This window comes from Nomia melanderi, chromosome 4, assembly GCF_051020985.1.
Source record: "Nomia melanderi isolate GNS246 chromosome 4, iyNomMela1, whole genome shotgun sequence".
Classification (NCBI taxonomy): Eukaryota; Metazoa; Arthropoda; class Insecta; order Hymenoptera; family Halictidae; genus Nomia; species Nomia melanderi.
This window is the reverse complement of record NC_135002.1, coordinates 17,327,190-17,345,045: the sequence shown is the minus strand read 5'-3', so window position 1 is coordinate 17,345,045 and position 17,856 is coordinate 17,327,190. Positions and strand designations below refer to the sequence as shown.

The 17,856-nt window shown below is 36.0% G+C and overlaps 1 protein-coding gene and 1 non-coding gene across 2 annotated transcripts in view; both read right to left on the bottom strand.

The window, feature by feature from the left end:
• The window catches only part of mbo (nuclear pore complex protein Nup88), a 110,820-nt gene extending 96,816 nt beyond the window's left edge, over window positions 1-14,004 (bottom strand). Inside the window, exon 1 of the mRNA XM_031972749.2 lies at window positions 13,732-14,004. Coding sequence (XP_031828609.1) covers window positions 13,732-13,941 — 210 coding nt within the window. The 5' untranslated portion in view covers window positions 13,942-14,004. The remainder of the gene's footprint in view (window positions 1-13,731) is intronic.
• A 1,125-nt stretch (window positions 14,005-15,129) lies between these two features.
• Window positions 15,130-15,203, bottom strand: TRNAT-AGU (transfer RNA threonine (anticodon AGU)). The gene has a single exon. It is a non-coding gene; the product is annotated as a tRNA-Thr (tRNA).
• Between the last annotated feature and the right edge of the window lie 2,653 nt (window positions 15,204-17,856).

The following is a 17,856-nucleotide window of genomic DNA, read 5'->3' as shown; positions in this document are numbered from 1 at the left end:
CTGGGAAAACTATGACTGATTGGCAATCTCCATGGTGTGGGTCTTGCGCTCTAACCGAGGGGAGTTTATAGAAAGGGAATTCTCTGCTTTTGGAACGTGATTAGACTCAAATGATAACGGCTAATGAATATAAATAAATTTTAGAATATTAGCTGTATATGGACGCTCATTTTTATAACAAAAATATCTACATGTTGAAATTTCTGAGCCGTCCAATAAACTTAATTTTTGTTTTCATTTAAAATTTTCGTAAAAATAAATGAAACATGAATTACACTGAATGTTTAAAGATGTATATACAATGGTTTTTTATGAAGTATTAATATCGATGAAAACGTATTTTTATGTTAAAATTTCAAGCACATCGTAATTTGTAAAATATGTCACTATTTGTCTCATATGTGGAAAAATTGGTTAAAAGCATGTCGAGACGGTGCCAAGTCACGATACAATCACTAATGGACTGGACGGATCTATAACTGAATCAGAGCTTGTTTTTTCAAGCAATTTGTTACATATGCTTTCGATGGATTTGAATTCTTTTTATATAAAAAGATTAGTTTCCACAGATGTTGCATCGTCGTACTTATATTAAATTATTTACCCCAACTGTACAACTGTCTGAAAGCAATTTTTCTTTTTTTTATAGCAGAAGTAACCTGAAATGTAGCATTTCATAAGAAATAATTAATGAATAAACAATTAAAGGTTAAAAAAATGACGAATGTTTAAATTGAAAATTTCAGAGTTTCTGTTTCCTTCAATAATTTTTTAATAAAAAGCTATAATGAACAACATAAAAATAATAATATATTGTACATAATTCCACCTTGGGCAATAACGATAAGCATAATGATTAAGAATGTTTTTCATCTTTTTTGTTTTTATCCACTCTGAGTTCTCTAATCATCTGCACCAGCAAGGTACGATTTTTAAAACATGTATTTATTCCGGATAGTACAAAATTAAGAAAAAATTAATTAACCCTACATACAAAATTACAGTGTATCACCAGAAAGTAACTAAATCAACTGTAAACTAACTGAAAACGTTAGTCGAAGCGCTATTAAAACAAAATTCATATAAATTAATTATTTTCGCCACGTCTACAGTAAAATAGTCCCACAATATCTTTTCTCAATTACTCTAAGGAAAGAGTTATAATTTTTAATAGCACAAGTAGTCCGTAAAACATTTACCTATCATTCCTAACGTGGCAAAACCCGCAAGAGCATAAAACATCCAATCACTTTCTCAGCTGCTGTACGTAAACTATATAATACGTTTCTATTTCCGATCCATTTCCCGTCAGATCAGCGCGCGGCATCGCGTAAACGCGGCGGAAGCGGCTATTGAAAAACTTCGGTCGCGGGTTTCTAATAAAAGCGTTCACGTAGCCGCATTGGCTTTTCAATAAAACCGTGTCGATAAAGTAACCAACTTGCCCGACTTCGTCGCAGTTATGGCTGTTACACGGCTGTTTTAGCTTAACCCGACTTTTACGACTAGCCGAGGTACACGGTGTATAAAAAAGTGTGCAGGCCCGGCGACGCTATTCTTTAGAAAACATTTTGAAACTTCGTTCCGCACGCGGGAACGAATCCGCGAAAAGGAACGACCTGGAAACAGAAAGAAACAATAATGAAGGCAGAACCGCGCGTTGATTTGACGGAGTCCGTCGGGGCAACGACGAATGAAAGCCGAGCGATGCACGCTCAAGTTTACGGAGCGTGTTCAAAAAATCCTTGTTTTTATTTATGAAGTTCTGACGACGCGTCGCTCAACGGATGCTCAATTTATTGACAAACTGGCGCGGACCGCGGCGTATTTAATTGCCGTTATAGCGAACCCGCTCGTCGAATGGATGAATTATGTCCCGTCATTATGTCGCATTGTCACGGGACCGTATATTTTCGCGCCCGGTTTTTACGGAGAGCCGCGGAAGCGCATCCCTACCGCGACCAACAACTCGAACAAAACGAAAAAACAAATATATATGTTCGACAATTTTTTTTCCTGCGACCGGCGGGGCGGGAGAAATCCTCTGGCATCCCTCGTACGTTTCTACGGACGCGCGTTATCGCGATCGTAACGGCGAGGGACACCGGCGCGGCGCGGCGAGGCACAGCGCGACGCGACGCGCACGCATCGGACTAGCTCGCGCGACCCGACGATTTTGGAAAATAAAGTTTATCGCCTTCGCGGCCTCGCAGCACTCCAACATAATGGCCCGCCCCGCTCGAAAATGTGAAAAGTATTACGTCGTTGGTCGTAGATTTCGACGTAATTTTTATGGAGCTGCGGCAGCTCAACGTGTCGGCGAATAACGATGGAGGGAGGGACGGCAGTCGTGGGCTGCATCTACGATCCCGTATACCAGTTCGTCGTAAAGAACAATAATAATAATAATAACGATAACAATATTAATAATGGTAATAGTAATAACAATAGTATCATGTTATTGCATATGAAATAAGTTTTTTTTGTCGATTAAGATTCGAACGTGCGAAGTCTACTTTTCAAGTGTTGTATGTGTGAAAACAGATATTCGGGAATTTATTTTTTTCTGGATATCTGTTTTAGAATAAGATTTGGAACGTAATGTGTATAATGATACGGAAATTTCATGGGTTTTTTGGGTCAATGGTTAAGGAAATGGAAGTATACAATGGTAAAAGATTAAGCGAATATAACTATTTGAAATTTAGGTAATAAGTTTATTTTTCAGACTTTTTGTGGCTTCATGGGAATATTGATTATTTATTAACAAGCAACAGTTATGACATGCTCTGTATTAGATTTGTTTTATATTATTTTATTATATATATTATATTTTAAATATTATATTTGTATTTCTGTATTAGATTTTTTTTGTAATATTTCTAAATGTTACGTTCTAGAAATATTAAAAAATAAACATGAACATTTTTGTAAATTTTCAAACAGTGATGTTCCTTTGAAGAAGCAAGAAAATCAGCTTTTGTGTAGTAAAAAAAAGATAGATTATTTTATCCTAAATTTCATACGAGTAACTCATGTATCAACGATAAAAGAAGGATGTAATACTTCGAAGGATCAAAATTCCAAAAACGCTTCCATAAATTCCAAACACGAATGAAGACGAGACATAATTCCTGTTAGATATAACAAGAAACATATGTTATAATATTATATTAATCGAAACTAAACTAAATGTGCACAAAACATTTTTCCACGTGATTGAAGCGTTCTCGATACAACGAGACTTTAACGTTCGCCAGACGCCAGTCCCATGACCAGAACTCGGCTGGTTGACAGCTCTAAACACGCGAAACTTCGAAATACCTCGTGTCGCGCCGATTGTGAACGAGTGTACGGTTAGGTAAGTGGCTAATTAACATTACAACTACCCTCGAGGAATCTCCCGCTGTCGAGGCGGCATTGCTGATGTTCCGGTCGCGTTCTCGGTGCCACCGGGCGGGCGTTGTTTCTAGCCCGCGTAATTTAAGTGTGCTACCGAAGACACGGTTTCGCCGTGCGACGCCGGGCATTATCATGGTAATTTGTTAGAAACAAACATTATAATTCCAGGGGTGGGGAAGGGGGCAGGCGAAGGAGCTGAGGACCGCGACTGGCTCGAGCTCTTTGCTTGGCGGTTCAAGAGGAAGGGCTGTCCTTCGTAGAGGCGGTAAGACTGAAGAAAAGTGGAAAGGGAGAGAGTGAGAGAGAGAGCGCGCGAGAGAGAGAGAGAGAGAGAGAGAGAAGCCATGCTTTGGTAGGAACGGGCAGGGGTTAAGACTTGGTACCCAAGTTAAAGGCGTAAGATCTACCGTGTTTTGGACAGTGTCCATTGTCTCTGGGTTATTTATTAGAGACGGCGCCGCTGGCTCTGTCGACGAGGCGAAGACCAAGCTAAGATGGTGCTCTATGCCACATAACGGTGCCGGGATTTATATCTTGGTCCACAACCAAAACGCCATTATATCCTGACTATGCCGGAACCTCTTCTCGCTGCGAAGATAGGTACCCGAGGATCTACCCGTCCGGGAATCTTCCTTGTGCTTGATACGGGGTGATTAAGTCAATGAAACAGCTCGAAAGTTTTCCATTCAAGGTTGCGTGAATTGGCTGACTTCAATCGGGGACTCAAGATGGTATTTAATGGTGTATGTATGATGAAACTTGTTTGTCTATGATTATTGATGATTATTGTTAGGAACGTCGGTATATTTGAAACGCAAATGTTATTATTTGATTTTCTTCTATTTAGTTCATTCTTAGTAATGTTGCATTTTATTGCAATTATATTGGTTAAGTTAAGTCTGATTATTATTAAGTTCTTGACGCCTTAACGAAATTCACTCACTAAAGAATCAAATTATTTTATTTCTGCTACTTTAGTATTAGTAGACCCGACATAACCTATAGGATTATGCTTAAATAAAGAAAAACGATTTTAAAATGCATAAAGACGAGACATAAAACGTTATGTCATCTGCAGCAAAGAAATGTTTTAAGAGAGTTAACAATGCTCATGTATTCAAGTACGTTTGACCATTTGTAGTCTATTCAAAGTACTCCAAACGAAATAAAAGAAGGATTTACACTGAAATTTGTGAATTTTAATCTTGAAAAATCTTAAGCTAGGACAACAATAACTAAACGCGCTTGAAAACTACTTCGTTTAGCACCGAATAATCATTCTGATCTGAAACATTAGTGAAGTTAATGTCTGAAAATTTACGAAATCTTTGCCTTATGGAAGTCAAAAGGGGAGGAAGGCTGGGAAAGGTAGAAAAGAGGGCGCGAGAAAGAGATCAACGTTGAACGTGCGCCTTGAAGCCGAGAGGCGGTGGTAGGGGGATGAACTCGAGCAGCCACCACTAAAATCCGTGCTGCTGTGCCACTTCCTGCGCGAGGTAGAACCGTGGAATTATTAGATATGCAACCACGACGGCTGGCCTCCTACCGGCATTATTAAACTTAGTTATGAATGCCCATTAAAACTGTAAAGGAAATGCATTAGCTTGCCAAGGTATTGTAGGGCCGACAAAGCCACCCCCTGCGGAACGTGAGCCACTTCGCCAGCTCGCTTCGACCCTCGTTCGTTGGCAAACGCTATATCGGATACTTTAAACGATCGAGAATCTTCAAACGACTTTCTTTTTCCTAACCCTATATCTATCTGATTCTACTATTTAGATTTAATCTACTGCAATGAACCATTAGATTCCACAACTATTAAAAGAATCTTATATCTAAACATATACAGTAATTTATATATAGTTATACTTACAAAATATTAGATACAGTTATACTCACAAAATCGTCTGTCCACCTATATACTTACTATTTAGTCTTACGTATTTAGTGAATGTTCAAATTGGAGGTACAGGTATAGTTTATATTGACACAAACCTTGACTTATATAACTTTAAGTAACACAATTACTAAAAAAAAATTACTTAATTTGGTAAAATATTATACATATGGATGGTAGGATACTATCGTAATTGTAATATACAAGGGCGCTTTAACCACGAAGATGATTATTATGAAAAATAAGTTAGGCGCATGGAATATGTTTTTATTTGGATTCTATTTTGAGAAAACCAAGCATGAATTTTTATCCAGTATACTATATGTAGAAATGAGTGAAAATTATAGAATAAAATTTTCTTATAATAGTGAAATGCAGATGTACTCTGGACCATTTGCCGACCTCCTTATAATCGCAATATCTGCCTTGTTATACTTTCTACTACTAATTTTACTCTAATTAGAAAAAGAAATAATCACTGATCAGTAAGTACGTAATGCTGTCATGGACTTTGCAAATGTAAACTGAAACAATATTATAATCAATCTCCTTAAAAAGCTTTACCGTGATTGGTTCTTCATTTGCTTGATATACTACAAGATTTTCTGATACAGCCAATCATCATTCTACCCGAATCACTGTTAATTTTCTATTTACGTCTGTGGTATTATACAGAATTCATCAAGACAATTCCTATTTGTCAGTATTATATTTGTTGATAGTAAAAACTTGTAACGCATCGATCAATGTTTGACTAAAATATCCCGATTTATAATATTCGCTGACGAACATATTAATTTTCTGTATAGGTAATTAAAATAAAGTCAGTCGGTGATTTCCAGATAGCATAACGGACAGACGAAAAGTACCAAGAATCCCACTGAAGGGGTTATTAGCACAGAATTATTGTCATTGTGGGAGTTGCAGCCCTTTCACGCTTATAGACTATACAAGCTGCGATAATAGAGGATACGCAAGGAGGGGGATGTTGCGTACACGCTTAGTTCCTTCCAAGACGAAGGGCGTTTCGTATTTTAACGGGCAGGTTTGACAATGGACCACGTTGTTCTCGTACACGACTTCCAGAGGGAGATAAAGACACTGGTTCTTGGACGAGAACTACATTCGTGGATTCTTGCAGCTTAGAAGATTTCCCGAGTTTATGTGCGCCGCCGAGCATAAGTCACTGGACAGGTGGTCGCATTCAGAAGAGAACAGATTTTAGTACAGGTACAATATAAAAATGAATAATTTTTGAAGAAATTTTACTATTCTTCTATTTTTATACTAGACGTTACATCGAAATATGTTAAACACCTTTTAATATTATTAAAAGAAAATGAAAATTAGATTATAGATTATATATTATTTCTCTAAACTATTAACTATTTATACATTCCATTCAAAACGTACAAAATTAGACGATAAAGAATTTACGAAATTTATTGACAAATGACATTTTGCTAATTACGAGATGTAAAATTCTTCACGATTAATAAACGATTTATTCCGAGTTTCCTGTGATATTATACAACTCATATAATTATATAAAATAACATTAATCCGTTCTTCCAGATTTGCCGTATAAATATCTGATGAAACAAAATAATAAGACCACAATTTCCATATTTTCCGTGGAAATATTACCCTGATTCGCATCCCAGAAAATCCCAAACATCCCACCTTAATTTCTACAACCACCGGCCAGCTATTTTCTAGCGCATATGCGGCTGCTAATAGAGGAGTCGAGGGACACTCTCCCCTTGTTCTTTCAACGCGAGGCGTCACTTCCTCTGGCGCATTTCTGAACGCGTGACATCGCGAGCAAGCGCGGCGAAAAGAGAAAGAAAGCACGGCACGGGAGAAAATGTATCCGCGCTGGAACGAAATACGCATACCAGCAGGGAGAAAGAGAGGGCGAGGGTATGAGTTGGCCCATGTCAACCACAAAAGCCATTGTCCGCCACTTACTAAATTCGTCGAGGCTTCCTCTCACCCTGGCACCCCTGTTCACGGTGCACACTGGGCCCCTGTGCCACCAATGTAAAACACTTCCCGTGAATTTTATTGCTCGAGCTACCTCCTCGTATACTTCCACGTGCGGGGCTCGCCTAACCTGTGTCCAGGAACTGACGGAACCACCCCATCATCCCCCACGTTTGCTTGCACAAATTATAAGGCCAGCCATTGTGCACGGTATAAAATACGCGAAAAGAAGTATTGATTAAGTATCACAATGATCTGCGCGGGTTAACGACAAAAGTTAGCTAGCCTTGGCAATCCTGTTGCGTTGAAGCATAATAAAACATAATACGACCTTTCAAAACTGAACTTCAATTGTGCAGATGAAAAGCATCAATATTAGTATTATTAAATCACCAAACAGCTAGATTTAAGGTGAAATGTTTAGGTTGAAATGTTTAATTCAAAAGTTTAGGTATCCTAAAGCTATCTTAGTTCTAGAGTAGACCTTAAATGCCTAGTACGTGCATCTGTATAAGTATTTCAGTTTCAGCATCTGTCACTAATCCCACTTCTATATCAAACCAATACAAAAGAAGAAAGGATGATCTTCTTTACTACTGACCTGTTCAACATTAATTGAATTACTTTTTATTGTTAATCAGGCAAATGATGTCTGAAACCACTATACGTTTTATAGGATGCAAACTTAAGAGATGAATATCATGTCGCAAAATCGGGAACAACAACAAAAGCAAGATCCATATTTAAGTGTCTGTTTACTATCTCCCAGCACCCCAAATCGAGTTTTCCAGACGATGTATAATTATTAGCAAGAATAATCAAAGCGGAGTCGAGACTATTTTTTTCAGATGATCGTAGAAGTTTGTCATGCCTACAGCGTCGAAAAGAATTCGAAACGAAGGCAAGGTAGTGGTTTCAGGAGGAGAAGCGTTATCTTGGCGACAGGGGGGCGGACGATTCGTTAGAGCGGCGGTAAATTCGCGAATTAAAGAACTTATTCCATTTGGGCAGCCAAAGGGGTGTGAACGCTTCCTCGTTCGTATTATCTCGCGCCGAGCGAGAAGAACAAAAAGGGTGTGCAGGTGGCGGGCCGCGGTGGTGGTGGGGGGCAGGGGTGGCTAGTAGAAAGGCCAGGGCGAACGACGGGAGGGAATAACCTGTACGAACGGGGAAGGAAGACGGAGGGAGAGAGCGCACAGAAAGGGACAGAGAGGACGCGTTTAGACGTTCGTTCCGCTGGTAACAAAGATAACTCTATGCAATAAAAATGATTCAAAGTTTCCCGCGGCGGATGGTGGTTCCGATGGCGGAGCGGTTGACAATAGCGCGTCTTTGTCTCCACCCCACACTCCGATGCTACCCCGCTGCCTCTTTCGCCCTCCTCATCGCCCCCTTCTACTCTACCTCGTCCGTATCCTGCGACACCTATCTTCCGGTTTAAAGTCCCGTCGTGCGCGCCAGGGAGGAACCTCGCTAACTTTTATTATTTACGACCGATATTTCAGCCAGCAGCGCGCATGCACGAGGCGGCCGTAAAGTGGCCCTCGGGACAACCGGTGATTCTTCAATTCAATTGACTCTCAGAAAAAGTCTCCGGGAAATGGCGAGGAAATGTATATCCCCTCGATACTCTCGATAAGATGGTCAAGGATGTGGGGGCTGATTATAGGGTTAACGCTTTGGAACGCCGTTGGTACGAACTGGCTCTGACACTGTTCACTAGGTGTTTATTTTTTCCTGATTATTCAATAATTGTTTTCTTACTTCTCGTTCTTTTAACTACAAAAATCTGGATAATCAACAAAGTTTCGTAACATTAACGTCAAATAACAGTAGTGCATTCACAATTGTTTACAATTACTTAAATGCATTAATATAATGTAAATAATTGTTTTCCCTCATAGTTTATGTACGATTAATGCTCATGTTCTACAAGAACAGTTGTAGTAGCATGGTAACGTTCAGGTTACCGTAACTGAGACCGCAAGGAGCATGGCAGATTCATATGGTATTTCCTTGATATATCACTCTGTGCCATTGACTATAATAACTATAGGTTAACTCTTAAGTCCTTCAGTCTAAGTGTACACTCAATTTACAGTAACACCGAATAAAGTGTACTTTTGTTTCCTGAAATATCATTATTATTATTTCTTGTATTTAACTATGTGAAATAAATATGTATTTCTGAAACTTGTACCAACTTTTCTTTCCAATATTTTCTCTCGTACCAATAAACTCTATTTACGCGATTTTCATTCGCATAAAACGAATTCCCGTGGAACGGATTTTCGCATAAATTGAGGGTCAGGTGTACTTATACTGAGCCTTCACGTTTTAATCGACTACCCAGCAGATGAAAATGCACAGGGACAAGGGGAATAGTTCGCTTGCTGCACCTTAAGACCCGTATCGGTCCGTAGTGGTCATCTCAATCCCCTTTTGGTTTCATCAAATATTCTTCAGTTGTTTAAAACGAATGTGTTCACATTATGCATCTATCTATCTATCTTTGTTTATGGAAAATAATAAACTAGGGAAGAATTTTTAGCAGAGCGTGAGTGGGCCAATAATGAGTTTCGGGTCTAATTCTTCCAAAGTGGAGCTTCCGTAGCCATTGAATTCACCGATGTTCATTCTCTCTCATCGTATCTCACATTGTTCCATTTCATTTTGTTTGCGTTCTTGGTTATACGACTGTGTGAATAATAAGGATCTGTCGAAACTGAGACGCAAATGCGCAAAATAGTGTTGTAGAGGGCAACTGACCAATAGAAGGCTTGATGCTAAAGCAGCTGACTCGTGAAATTTAGGAGTCATAACCCGTTTCAATAGTATAGAGTCTACCGCAAACGATTCGAGATTTTGATAGTGGACTCTGAATCGCTGCTTACATCGCTGCACGTCTCAACGTGAATGGGGCCGTTTACTATAACTACTGAATCGAGCGTCATGAGTGAACGCTTCCACTTGACCACGTGTACTTTTAGCTTGTGAGTAGTTAGTCAAAATGTGAGAGGCACACTGTACATTATAATGTTTATTGATTGATCTGAAGACATTTAGACGTTCAAAGTATTGAAGTTATTGATAGTTGATAAATATCTACATTTTATAATGTTTTCTCTACTTTTTGATAGACTGACTCTGGTGAGTCGCCTTTACTGATTGAGACAAATAAAATTTGGATTTGGAAGGGTTGAAATAGTGAAACTTCATATCTGGATTTATTTGAACTTGTTACAGTATTTTCAGGGTTTCTATACGAACCTATTCATTACTATAAATAGTATGTCAGTAAAATGGAAAAATCAAAGTTGGAAGAATAAAAAGTAACTCTATGGATAGACATTGGTGATATACTACAAGCGTATTATTTTCTATCAGGAATGTTTATAGAATCGAAAAGAAGAATGCTCAGTTGTATTATCTCATAAAATATTCCTTACACGAATACCTAAATACATACAAACAATCAGTCATTTATTATTTAAAATTGACATTACTCCAAATAAACGTTCATGTAATTTCAAACGATTCTACCACCCATAAAAATCCCGCAATAAAAAGATTATTTCAAACACCGCAAATAAAACTTGTCCAGGTTCGGCATATTTAATTTATCGAAACAGAAACGTTTAGGGTACCGGGTACACGTAAAAAATGGTCACCGATAAAAGGGTTACAATCCTGCGCAACCTTTTCTCCACATCAAAGCCTCAATCTTCCACGAAAAAGATTCGCGTAATAAAGAAACACAGTATTACATCGTTCAAACGTTTTACTGTCAGCCGAAAACGATCGCGGCATTCCGGCGTTCGTTAAGTAGAAGTTGCTCGATAACCGAGGCGGGCCATTATCCCGGCACGGTGTGTTCGCTGAACGACGATTACCGCGAAAGCGTTTTCTCGGGTGAACTTTTGATTCGGGACGATTAAGCACCGGTTAAATTATGGTTCACGATACCAATATACAGCCGGCACGGCTCGGCTCGGCTCGGCGCGGCGTGGCGCGGCAGGCACGTGTGCGTAAGAGGAGAACGCGTCCCGTGGGTTAATCGGTGTGGGTACATACGCGCGCTAGTGGAAAATGATTACGAGGTAAATGAAAGGGAAGCGGCACGGAGGACTCTCGCGGCGCGCCGGTGAGAATGGGCAGAACGTTTCGTTCTCGCCTGTGCTTTTATTTCATTTCAATGGCACCGTGGGATCAGCGGGTACATTAATGCTTGGCCGCGCTCGGTCGCTTGGCCGTGGGCGCGCGCGCGCGTGCACGGTCGCGACTACGAAAGACCAAAAGACCGGTGAGGGGATAATTTATAGGAAATGGGTTGTTCGACGCTCCGGAGTAATTTAATTAAAATAAATGTCCGTGCCGCGGAGGAACGTTACCCACGAACCCGCGGTCCGCAACTGCGAATAAAATGCAAATTCAGACCCTTCAACCGGGTTACGTATGGGTATTCGTAGCTAGGTAGATAAAGAGTACGAGGGGGATAGAGTCTCAGGGAGGGTCCGGTTCTTCTCTCCCTTCGGGGACCGATCATCGCTCGTTCACCCGTTGATTTGATAAGGGAGAGCCCTGAGAAACCTTCTCTATCTACTGACCACTAACGTTTTTCTTTTGAATACTTTAACATTTCTGTAGATTGTGTAATTGTTTATTTTATACAAGTAATTTAAACTTCGTTATTATGTTGTTTTGAATAGGTAGGTTTGATTTTGTCATTGATCCTTTGCGTTATGTTAACATGGCGTTGACATTTGATTTTATTTCATTAGTTACGTGTTTTAATCAATTCTTTATCTTAAATGTTTTAGATATCGAAATTTCACAAACGGATAGAAAAACATCATTATTTTTATAGTAGAAACGAATGTTTAGATTTTAAGTAAAGTAGCTTAAATTAGAATAAATTGGTTTTCAAATACAGGTATTGTTAAGTAACACTAGGAACATTAACTAAGATAACGTAACAATGTAAATAAGAAATAAAATCAAAATTTAATTTGTACAACCATTTCAATAAAACGTTAGTTCTATTTTTATTTTTAAAAAATAATGCGCAAGAAGCAACAGTTTATCTTAATCAAAATCGGAATGTAATCTACTAAGATCATAACTAGATTTTATAGTTTATAACATAAAACAAAAATTGTATAGCTTTCGTTTACTTAAGGCATAATAGCGTACAAAACAATCTGTAACATGCATTGCACGTTAATTAAAATAATTCACGATGAACAATAACTTGTTACTTACTTTTCACATGGTCTTTTCTATATAATTAAAAGTCATATCATAAAATTAATTACGAAAGAAACATATTCCAATAAATATTATACTTTTATTGAGTACATGCAAATCAATTTATTATTCAATGTAATAAACGAATCTTTTCGTCTCGTCTTTTCGTTTTTTGTCTTCTTTAAAAAATTATATTTCTTGCGTGGGCATATATTGATTTCGTTCTTTAATTTTATTTGAAATGGAAAGGAAATATCTTGAAGAGTAAAATATTTGAACATATTTCGCGTTTACGTAAATTTTTCTGTATTTGTAGCCTTTTCATATCCCTTTATAACGTTCGTTTGAGTTATTTGCTATATTTACGATATTCTCTTGGGAGGGACAAGCAAGTATAAAGGGTTAAGTTACACATGAACTAATTTATGAAAATACTAATGCGGTCTAGAATCTGAGTATATTAGATACTCCAACATTAATTCTATCGTATTCTTAAGAGTTTTTTGACTTAAGCATATTTACTTCTTTAGCGCCATTACATTAGTCTTTTTCAATTTAATCGAATTCCTATCATTCTACAAATGCTTATGAATTTCAGAAAAGTATTTACTAGAAAGTCGTTACAAGTGAATGTGTTCCTATTTTTCAATAACATTGCAGTAGGTATGATGATTAATTTGTTCCATTTTATTATCACGTTTCTATGATTTTCAGCGCAAAAAATAATAATGTTATGAACTCCATTCCTCAAATAAGGGATGTTTATCATTCAACTATAAGTTTACACTTTTAAAATAAATGAGTAATTATACATTAAAATTATAAAACTTAATGAAAATTTAAATAACCAGGATTCTAATTCATAATATACAATACGAAAAACAGGAGAATTCAATATTTATTAAAATGTTAAACAAAAAAGAATACTTGTTATAACAGATTATATATTATTGTAATAATATACAAAATATTTCAGACTATTATTAACAACTAATAATAATGTGCAACACAATTTCAACTGTATACCATATGTTACACGAACGAGGGAAATAATAGACGCTTGCGCGGCTTTCGTTAACCTCGGTGGAGGTTAGGTTCCCATGCATGAAAACGTTGCACGCGGAAGCACGTAAATTTGTTGAATTATTTCTGACGGTATAAAATACAATTGAGTAATTGAAGGATAGCTAGTTACTTACCTGATAACCAACGTCTTCGTCATTTTTTCCACACGTAACCGCAACGTTTAAGGTTACCACACAGAATTCCTTAGCGTCCCAAACGTATAACACGTTGTCACGAATTTCTAAAATGTTCCGCGTGTCTTTGATATTCTTTGCCAAATTGTTCTTCAACTCACGAAACAAAGTTCTCTCATTTAAATGCAGCGGATCCGTGTAAGCACTCATTTTTTACTGATTGAGGTTAAAACAGCGCGCAACGAACTAAACAACAACGAAGTTACCGTTTGAATTAACTGACGTTGAAGTTGCCAACATTCTACTCGTGAAAACGATTGGTAACACTGTCGCGATAACTTAGTCACTGAAGCGGTAACAGTTTGTTACGTTTCGCGGGTTCGTTTTATGATAATTCGAAGCATTGATTTTATAAAAAGAATAAAATTATTTATTTATTGCGGTCGAGTTTTAATAAAACGCACAAAATAGTGTTCTATATGTTCTTCTTCATGCTTGACAGCATTATTTCAGAAGTACCAACCGGAATTCCATTTATTAACCTTTTCAACGTAAGTAAATAATTGTTTAAGTTATTGTAAGAAATATTTTAAGAAAAAGAAAAACTATTACAATTAATATCTCCTTATTTCAAAGAATACTATAAATTTAAAGTATTTGATGTTCTAATTTCTATAGTAATAATTCTAATAACATTATGTAATGAAATAATCACGTTAATAGTTAATAATATTTTTAAACATTAAACAGTATTTTATCTTTGTTACTTACATAGCAAAGTATTATTCAGTTAATACGTATTGTAAAGAAAATATTCCACAACGCAGACTACTGTAAAATAATATATTGCTCTACAGTTACATTTGAATCTTATCAGTTCGATATATCGATTCTTATTATGCTGTATGAAATACTGATTTAAACATACCTAATCAAAATACATATTTGTACTTAGTATAACCGTTCGGAGTCTTCTAAAACTTTTTCTCAGTAAGATTGAAAGCAATCAATCTTGTTAAGTGTTTATTTAACACTTATGAACATTGTTAATTAAAAATTTTCAATTTGTAAACTTCTATTCCAGTTTGTATCATTAACAAATACTAAATTTACATATTATACATTAGTCATTGTTTTATAAATGATATAAATTGTATATATGTATTGTAATATAAGTTAGTACCATATAAAAGAGACTTACTACAGTGAAGCACTTGTAATTTAGCTGATTATTATATTTTTATTGTATAGCAAGAACAGTGCATAAATTAGTCGAGTACTGGTAACACATGAGTATTATAATAATTATTTATATACGTTTTTTCCATTGCAATGAAAAAAGAATTAAAAAAATATTAGAAGCAACAAATTTAGTAAATTATCAGAGGATGCTTCTCTAGGTCCCGGAGGGATTCGAACCCTCGATCTCCTGTTTACTAGACAGGCGCTTTAACCAACTAAGCCACGGGGCCATTGAAATTAATTTTTTAAATGCAACTTATTTTATTGAATTTATTAAAATAATGCTTTATATTTTAACCATTTATTCTTGTATACTTATAGCATAGCACACACATTTTTTTATTTGATCAATTTATTATTACTCTTATAAATTGCAAAATAATTACATTGAATATTACATAACCTTTTTCTTATAAATACTTATATGTAAAATTATTATTACATATCGTACATTACTATCACAATATGCCTTTATTGTATTCATTGTTCCCTATAGAAATCGAAGTAAGCAATTGTTCTGAGTAACAGAATTTTGCTACCACTTATCGTTAATTTAATATAATTGGCAAAAGATTTTTTATCCTCAAGTAAAAAATTGTATTGAATATTATTAACCTTTTTACGATGGAACATAAATGCTAGCTGATTGTGTTACAAAGGCTTCTGGCGTTTTGAGTCCTTGAAAGCGGTACATATGCAGCTTCCTTTTTATGTTATCTCTTCAAGTGCAGTTACAAATTTTGCGTAATCTATAATAAACGTATTGAATCTACAAGTAAATTCAAATTATTTAAGAAAACTTAAGCTTATTTTAATAAGAGTTTCGTGTTTCTTAATTGGTAAACCTTTTCGCAAATTTGTATTCTTATGAACTAATTAAAAATGATTAAAAATAGACATATATAGAATCTCACTTATTTTCGAAGTAATTTGCTAAATTACAGATTGAATGAAAACGTTACTAAGTTTTACGTATATTTACACTATAGTTTTTAAAAAGTGTGCGCACTATAAATGAATGAAATTCGATCAACCTTTTTCTTGTTGGCTTGTAGAAGTACTAAGAGTGATGCCATTATTTATTCTTATTGTTCAAACATTTGTAAACTTTATCCTAAAATCCTACGAATTTACGAAATATTATGTACAATGAGTAACCTTCTGTGTTTATCGAACTAATTCAAATGAATCATAGAGCAATAGACTTCAATCCCTTTGGCTGCTGCCCAGAACAGTATCAAATAAATTATTGAAAATATCGAATAGAACAGATGCTGGAAACTAAGAATTCATTTCTGTATCAGCGCTGAAAGAAGGGTTGGTTTAGAAGAGAACGATAATGCGTGGTGTGCTAACTGGGAAATAGTCTGGCAGTTGTGTCGAAGCTATATGCGGTTAATTAAATGGGGTTGGCTCATTAGTAACTGTCTATATGCAAGGCGATGGTCGAGACGCGATTGGAGGGTGGTCCCAAGGTGATTTATCCGTCACGATGGATCGCAGATGTTCGACTGGTACGTGGCATGGGTGGCCACAATGCTGTAATTAGGAGAGTGTTTCGTTCATATGCATGCCTAATGAAATCGTGTATTCTTGTTTTTTTCGATGATGGATTGTCGACAACACTCATTGTCACGCAACGTCAAAAATTAACACATGACATGATCAACTCCCTTTTCTAATTTTATGCGTGATCCTTATTGACTTTTTATGTAGGTTAACTAACTTAAATTCTATATTTATACACACGAGAAAAATAATAAAATTAAAACTTACAGTGGTGAACATATTCTTGGTAACACTTTCGGTAGATCAGTTTCTATATGTTGGTAATGTCATATATGAAGAATGTAAATTAATTTCCGCTGTGCTTCATTTAAATGGCAATTTTATAGTATAAAAATTCAAGTTAATTGAAAATTGATTGAGGTATTGAGATAGGTAATAACAAAAGTAGCAATTTTCACTTGGTATCTTACATATTTATCATTAGAAAAAATATATTTTTGTCATAAACGTAGTCCTACTTATAACAGTGAAAGCTACTATAAATGATGGTACAGTTCTACTTATAAGATTGAATTTTTGTAAACGATATATGATGGACAGTTTACACATTGATTTCATTATAAATATGGAGTACAATTTCATCGTAAATATAAATTGCAACTTTAAAACGGTTAATTCCAAACATTTGGTGAATCAAATGACGTGTATCATGATTCTAATACATTTTGCAAAGTCTGAAAGATATGTGTGTCGGTTTACTTGTCAGTAAATACTTCGATTTGCCAAGTATTCTAAATATATTTGAGTCTGGAATAATAATTATCTACATATTCTAAACCTATAACCGACGTGTGACTTTCTGTTGGTACCGTCAGAGACCAGTGACGCTCGAATAAATTAGTCACTACAGTTCGTTTGAGTACACAATAATAATTCGTAAACTTTTCAACAAAATTTGGAACAAACGCAAACAAATTTTCCATTGTACTTTAAGTGCACTTTGAAAATAATAAATCCATAATAGCAAAACAGTTTTTTATTAAATTAATCTAGAAATCTTCAATACGAGTCTCACTCGTCATTGTATGTGCAAGGGGTTAATGATATTAAAAGCAAAATTTTTATGACATGAAAATTCATTCTTGATGGCCTTTAATGATTAAGTTACTTATTCATTAGTCGAATTTGAAAAAATCTATTTTATAGAGTGAATATGCGTATAAAAGAATTCTTACAGAATAAAAAATTACAAATTGGTGTGTTGATGAAACGTGTATATTATAAATTAGTGGTTTCACGGCTTGCCTAGACGCTCCGTTACACTATCCAATTGATCCTAGTATTAGGCCAGGTTTCTAAGAACACTTACCAAGA